General features: G+C 42.7%; 1 protein-coding gene across 1 annotated transcript in view; it reads left to right on the forward strand.

Moving 5' to 3' along the window:
- Positions 1 to 400: 400 nt before the first annotated feature.
- adamtsl5 (ADAMTS like 5) overlaps positions 401 to 8,126 on the forward strand; it is a 23,078-nt gene continuing 15,352 nt past the window's right edge. Inside the window, exons 1-3 of the mRNA XM_034525508.1 lie at positions 401 to 710; positions 4,382 to 4,674; positions 8,117 to 8,126. The exon at positions 8,117 to 8,126 is cut by the window's right edge and continues 160 nt beyond it. Coding sequence (XP_034381399.1) covers positions 401 to 710; positions 4,382 to 4,674; positions 8,117 to 8,126 — 613 coding nt within the window. The remainder of the gene's footprint in view (positions 711 to 4,381; positions 4,675 to 8,116) is intronic.

Below are 8,126 nucleotides of genomic sequence, written 5' to 3' on the forward strand. Positions count from 1 at the left end.
CGGACACGCTGTCAAGTGTCAGATTGTAAGTGTCAGATGAAGTGTGTGTGTTTGGGTTACGAAGTCCGACAAGGGAGTCTTTTTTCTTTTTTTTTTCCAGCCTTCCTTTTTTTTAATATGTTCGTCCGTTAACTCTTTGTTACTGCGTGCTCTTCCCGTCGTTACCACGGCGACCGCAGACGACCCCGAAGTGGCCGTGAAAAGATAATCTCATAATCCCCGAGGTATGACGGCGGTTTGTCCTCCCTGTCGAGGAAGAGGTGAAGCGAAGGGAAAGGAAAGGAAAGGAAAGGAAAGGAAAGGAAAGGAAAGGGGGGATGGAAGGGAAGGAGGCTGAGAGGCAACAACTAAATCTTTGATTTATTTACCATGGTGGACCTGACGCGGACCCGACAGGGTCATGGCGGACCCAACGGGGTCATGGCGGACCCAACGGGGTCATGGTGGACCCGACGCGGACCCGACGGGGTCATGGTGGACCCAACGGGGTCATGGCGGACCCAACGGGGTCATGGTGGACCCGACGCGGACCCGACAGGGTCATGGCGGACCCAACGGGGTCATGGCGGACCCAACGGGGTCATGGTGGACCCGACGCGGACCCGACGGGGTCATGGTGGACCCGACGGGGTCATGGCGGACCCAACGGGGTCATGGTGGACCCGACGGGGTCATGGTGGACCCAACGGGGTCCTTCACGCTGAACATCTGTTAAGAGTTTGCGTCAATTAATTCAGCGACGTGCTCCATTTAACCACCAAGACCATCCACCAGACTCGCTCCTAAAGACAGTGGGGGGTGGGGTCACGGCTAAACCTCCGTTGGGGGGGGGGGGGTCAAAGGTCAAGACTGACTCCTCGGTTGCTTTTGGGGAACGCGGTGGGTGTCTGCACACGAGGGAGCGGAGCACTTCAGTCAGGTGGCTCTGGCGGAGGTCAAAGGTCACGTTCTGTTTATTTGTGCAGGGCGGGGACGTGAGAGCTACCTGTCGGTCGGACATTATGAAAACAAGATAACGTGAAACAATTATCGAGCCTCATTCTTTATGTAATAACCACATGAAGCACATTTTTTTGTTTTCTCCTGCGTGAATTAAATGCGAATTAAAAGTACTTTCTCATTTAATTAGAAACTTTTATGCAACATTACCATAAATAGTTTCACGATTACAGAGAGAAAATGAGAAATAATAATAATATTCAATACAAAAATGCCGCATTTGCACATTCAAACATATTTTCATCAAACTCGATACACATTGTCTTAATGTCAGTAATTGACTGAGGAAGTATCCTGATGACATAGTGAAACATTTATAAAGTGTTTAATATATCAGTGAATTTGATCAAATGATTATGTTTCTATTCATAATCCAGCGGCCACGTTCAGACAGAAGCTCGCCGGCTTCATTCTGCGATTCGTTTACGATAACTTCGGTGTTGTTTGTGTTTCTTCTTCATCTTCATCTTCCTCATCAGAACACCTAATCTCAGTCCAAATAAACAGCAGCAGTCTCGTATTGATTGAAGCCGCTTCCCTCTGAACGCCCCGGAGCGCCTCGCTAATGTGCCGCTATGGTCTTAATGAGAGCCGGGGGGGTCTGACCCCTGCTCACCTCTGTGGGGAACCCTGTAGGGAGGGAGGGGGGGGGGTGAAAGTGAGAGGAATGACCTCATCATCTCTCTGGATTACGACGGAATGTGTTTCTAGCCCTCGTGAAATATATAAAAAGCTTCTCTTCCACCGCAGATGTTTAAAAAACCACAAAAAAACACCGGAAACATCTGCAGCTTCGTGCATCGATGCAAAAACAAATGTTTTTTTTTTTCTTCCTTTTCTCAGTCTCAAACACATTTCAAAAGGAAAGTGCTGCAGGACCATTGGTGTGCATTCATTACAACGTGGCCAATTATTAGTCCACTAACACTCTTTTTAATTTAATAAACAGAACTATTAAAACTGAGTTTCTCCACAAAGACGTACTCCTGAGTTTCAAGGCATTCAAAAGCATAAAGAGAAGGCGGTCCAGAAGTTCATCTCACTAAACATCAAGTCCACTTTTATTTGTGTCAGTTATTAAAATCAATGTGGGCGTACATTAAAAAAGGCCTCTTCCTTCTACCGTGACTCCATTACCTCCCGAGGTCAGCGCGACCTTCCCCTGATCCTCCGATGTGAACTCCCCCATGTAAGGCTCTGAAGGGACGGGCTGCCCAGCCGAGTGTGAGGGAGATGTGTATCCTCTAATTGGACCGGGGCAACTACTGACCTGGGACCAGGCCAAAACGCTCTGGAGCAGCTCGGTCCTTCTGGGAGATGAAAGAGACGGAGAGAGAGATAGAGAGAGAGAGAGAGAGAGAGAGGAACGACAAGACTGGAGGCTGAAGTGTGGGAGGGAAGAGAGAGAGAGGGTAGATTAAGTTGCTGTAACTTTCCGAATGCATTCTGTCTTTGATATTTGTTCCTCTGGGTGCGTTAATAAAAAATGAGGCGTGACGCGGCGTCAGCATCAAAGAGAGGGTTGTTGTCCTTTGATGGAGTCACAGTGTCACATGACCGGCCATAAATCAGAGAGACCAGAAACTCATGTTTACAATGTTTATTGAGGGAGTGAATCAAGAGAGTCATTTATGTAGACTTCTATACAACCAGAGGAGTCGCCCCCTGGTGGTCAGGAGAGAGAATGCAGCTTTAACACGTGAAGAATAGACTTCTATACAACCAGAGGAGTCGCCCCCTGGTGGTCAGTAGAGAGAATGCAGCTTTAAAATGTGAAGCATAGACTTCTATACAACCAGAGGAGTCGCCCCCTGGTGGTCAGTAGAGAGAATGCAGCTTTAACACATGAAGCATAGACTTCTATACAACCAGAGTAGTCGCCCCCTGGTGGTCAGGAGAGAGAATGCAGCTTTAACACGTGAAGCATAGACTTCTATACAACCAGAGGAGTCGCCCCCTGGTGGTCAGTAGAGAGAATGCAGCTTTAACACATGAAGCATAGACTTCTATACAACCAGAGGAGTCGCCCCCTGGTGGTCAGGAGAGAGAATGCAGCTTTAACACATGAAGCATATACTTCTATACAACCAGAGGAGTCGCCCCCTGGTGGTCAGTAGAGAGAATGCAGCTTTAACACATGAAGCATAGACTTCTATACAACCAGAGGAGTCGCCCCCTGGTGGTCAGGAGAGAGAATGCAGCTTTAACACAAGCATATACTTCTATACAACCAGAGGAGTCGCCCCCTGGTGGTCAGTAGAGAGAATGCAGCTTTAACACATGAAGCATAGACTTCTATACAACCAGAGGAGTCGCCCCCTGGTGGTCAGTAGAGAGAATGCAGCTTTAACACATGAAGCATAGACTTCTATACAACCAGAGGAGTCGCCCCCTGGTGGTCAGGAGAGAGAATGCAGCTTTAACACATGAAGCATAGACTTCTATACAACCAGAGGAGTCGCCCCCTGGTGGTCAGTAGAGAGAATGCAGCTTTAACACATGAAGCATAGACTTCTATACAACCAGAGGAGTCGCCCCCTGGTGGTCAGGAGAGAGAATGCAGCTTTAACACATGAAGCATAGACTTCTATACAACCAGAAGAGTCGCCCCCTGGTGGTCAGGAGAGAGAATGGAGCTTTAACACATGAAGCATAGACTTCTATACAACCAGAGGAGTCGCCCCCTGGTGGTCAGTAGAGAGAATGCAGCTTTAACACATGAAGCATAGACTTCTATACAACCAGAGGAGTCGCCCCCTGGTGGTCAGGAGAGAGAATGCAGCTTTAACACATGAAGCATAGACTTCTATACAACCAGAGGAGCCGCCCCCTGGTGGTCAGTAGAGAGAATGCAGCTTTAACACATGAAGCATAGACTTCTATACAACCAGAGGAGTCGCCCCCTGGTGGTCACTAGAGAGAATGCAGCTTTTAGACACTTAACCGCCGGCTCAATACAAACCTGCACTGAGCAGTCAAACTTTATTTAAAACTCTCAGAACTTTATTTTAAATCCGGCTGAATATCGCAAAACCTTTTTCACCTAAAATGATGCACAAGACACTTTTAATTTTGTTTTACATTTGACGTGAAAACACTCAGTCGTGACCTTGACTGATATTTCTGTGCACGTGTGCCAACCAGGCCGAGTTCGAGACGCAGCAACCGGCTGTGATTCTGATTATTAGTGAAATTAAAATCATGTAAACGCAGCAGGGGAGACCGGTTCCTTCCTCTCGGCTGTGTGGGAGTTAATAAGACACTGTTGGGGAAGGGGGGGTGTTGTTGGGATTAATGATACTGGCTGTATGGGGGGGGGGGGGGGGGGGGGGGTGGGGGGGGGCATTCCTGACCTTGGCTCCGGCCCACAGGGGGCTCACAGCGGTGCGGCAGCTTATTTGTGGATATTATCAACGACCTAAAGACCTCTGCTGCTCGACGTGTCTCTCGCTGTCTGTTTCCTCTCCAACGACTGTACCGTGTGGCGTGTGCGTGGCGTGTGCGTGGCGTGTGCGTGGCGTGTGCGTGGCGTGTGAAACCGGTGATGGTGAGGTGTTGCCAGGCGACCGGCTGACGGTGTCTCCTCTCGCCGTCTGCAGGAAGCTGACCCTGTGCCAGGCCCTGACCTTCGTCCTGCTGCTGCTGGCTCCCGGCTGCCCGGCGTCCCCGCAGAGCGTAAGTGTGACCTGCATGCCGCTCGCCTTCATCCCTTACATCGATTGATCAATTAATTGTTTGGTGTATGAAATGTAAAAAAATATATATTATTGTTTTGTTTGTCTCTCTTTCTCTCTCTCTCTATATATATATATATATATATGTATATATATATATACGTATATATATATATGTATATATATATATATGTATATATATATATATATATGTATACATATATATATATATATATACATATATATATATGTGTATGTATATATATATATTTATGTGTATATATACATATATATATATATGTATATATATATACATATATATATATGTATATATATATATATATATATGTATATATATATATATATGTATACATATATATACATATATATTTATGTGTATGTATATATATATAATTATATATATATATATTTATGTGTATATATACATATATATATATATATATATGTATATATACACATATACATATATGTATATATAAATATAAATAAATATATATATAATCATATATATATAATCATATATATATTCATGTGTATATATATAAACATAAATATATATATAATCATATATATATTTATGTTTGTATATATATATATATAAATATATACATATATATATATTTATGTGTATATATATATAAATATATACATATATATATATTTATATGTGTATATATATATATACATATATGTATATTTTTTTAATTGTATGTGTCTTATAGACGACTAAAACTAAATTAGAGTTAACATTTTGACATTTACAGAGGTCGTTGGTATAACCTTTAGGAACAGCTGTTTTGACTAAAACAAAAACAAACAAAGTTATTTTTGCACCATTTATTTTTTCTGCTGATTCGATCCGTGATACGATCTGAACATTGAGTTTTATTATCAAAATAAGTGGAATGTAATATTCTGTGGGTTCATTATTGAGGACACATTGCTACTTGATTCACTGGTAATATATTAACAGTGAATAACGAAGGCCGAACGGAGCCTTTATCTCTATATGTGACATGTTATCACAGAGCTCACGGACATTTATAAGGAGTGAAGTTGCACTCTAGTTTACAGAGGGCCCGAGGTCATTTCCCACAATGCCCCTCTTCCCCCACTCTTTCCTGCCTTTACGCCCTCTGTTTCCTACGAGTTAAACGTTGTCATTAAGATAATCTGTGCAGAGGAAAATGGGCGCGCTCAGGGTTCCCAGAGCAGAAAAATAAACCAATCGCGGCCCTTTTGACCAGCATCAGATGTGAGCGGGGGGGGGGGGGGGGGGGGGGGGGGGGGAGCGTGCTGATTGGATTGTTTTTGCACCGCCGTTTGTCTGCTGATGGTGTTTCGTGTTGGAAGAGGCCTCACAGGAAGTCATCGGTGTCATTAAAGGGAGGTAATGACACCGATGGTACGTTATCGCTCACCTAAGTGGACGTTGTCATGGTGACGTCACCCGTTGGTTTGTGGACACGTGAAGTAAAGTCATTTTCTCAGAGTGACAGTGTGGGCTCCATGGTAACGTAGCTCTGACTGCTGGACGGAAATGCAGTTAAAATGTTAAATATATGAATATGAAAATAATTTACAAATTTACAAATTTGAAAGAATTGTAAATTTACAAACCCCCAAAAAACATTTGAACATTGATTAATTTGCTCATTTGCTCATTTAAATATTTACCAATTTGAAGATTTTGCCATTTGAAAATATTGCTATTTTGAAATTTGAATTTATTACTTTTTATTTTTATTTTATCAAATTAAATTAAATATTTGTATTCCCAGAGCCTCATTGAAACATTATTTCTTTAAAAAACATAAAACTAATTTAAATGTACATCTGTTCACACAAACATACACAAGACACATTAGACAACACACTTTGTTGTCTTGACTGGACTTTTTAAACATAATAATACAATAATATGTGCATGTTTCTTTGCACATTATCAGATTATTTAGATTTATGCTGGAAAGTTTCCAACTGGTGTTACTGGTCTGTAGCTCTTCACCTTTAACTCTCTTACTGGATGCAGTTTGCCTTCAGGGTTTTGTCTCTCTCTTCTCATGTGAGGGAGAAGAGGGGGGGACAGGGGGGGGGGCATTGTAAAGGTCAAAGGTCACTTTCATTAATCTAGAAAGCCAGCCCACCCCACCTCCGACTGTTATCAACGCTAATTTGACCGGCGGTAACACTAATGAGGGCAACCTCAGGGGACCCTGCCATGGAAAATGATGGGGAGTCGTGTGTGTGTGTGTGTGTGTGTGTGTGTGTATGTGTGTGTGTGTGTATGTGTGTGTGTGTGTGTGAGCATATCTGACCAATTCTGTTCTATGAGTCAGTCAGAGTAAATAATTTATATATATATTATCTATATACTCTGTTATATAAAGGTGTAGGCACACAATATTTTATATAATGTATAGTAAAGTAAATGATTTAAATATGTTTTTGAAGATTTTTTAAATTTCTTTTTAAGTGTTTGTGTGCACGTATGAAAGTGTGTTGTGTAAGTGTGTAACTGTGTCCAGAGGAATGTGTTGGCATGGACGCATTATGAGCCAATGGGCCCCAGGGCCCACACATGTAACACCCCCCCCTCCACACACACACACACACACACACACACACACACACAGATTTAAGGAGTTGTTTTGCATCTCTTTGTTGTTGTTTTGCATCTCTTTGTTGTTGTTTTCTGTCTCTTTTTGGTAGTTTTGTGTCCCTCTAGTTTTAATGCTTCTGCGGTTTATAAATCGTTCTTTTACAGCTCGTGAAATAGGAAGATTTGCTTGTTATCTCTCTTTTGTATAATTGTAAAATTGGATAAAGTCTAATTTTTACATTTTTCATGGTCAATATCTTTTTTCTTGAAAAATCAGAGAAATGGAAACTAATTGAGAGATTTAGAATAATGAAGAGAAATAAATTTACTCTTGGCTCTAGTATTTATTATCGTATTTATTATTAGCATATTAATGAGGAAGGTTGCGTGAAACATGGACACAAGCTTGTTTTCACATGTTCTTTTATTCAGTTCATTCTCACATTAGACGACTGTGCAGCTGTTGTTGAGTGTGTGTGTGTGTGAGTGTGTGTGAGTGTGTGTGTGTGTGTGTGTGTGTGTGTGCGTGTGTGTGTGTGTGAGAGCCAACTCCTGGATGACAAACCGGTGGGAACGCTGCCAGTTCCCGTCCTCGAGGGGAAAAACACCCTGGAATGTGTTTAAGGAGCGCCATTGAGAGGGTTCTCTAATCACTTTTATTGTTTTGCTCTGATGGACTTGATCCACCTTCAACTCTCTCAATCCACACACACACACACACACACACACACACACACACACACACACACACACACACACACACACACACACACACACACACGCACACACACATTCAATACGTGTCTCCTCTGTGTCTCAGTCCTGGGTCT

This window comes from Cyclopterus lumpus, chromosome 3, assembly GCF_009769545.1.
Source record: "Cyclopterus lumpus isolate fCycLum1 chromosome 3, fCycLum1.pri, whole genome shotgun sequence".
Taxonomy (NCBI): Eukaryota; Metazoa; Chordata; class Actinopteri; order Perciformes; family Cyclopteridae; genus Cyclopterus; species Cyclopterus lumpus.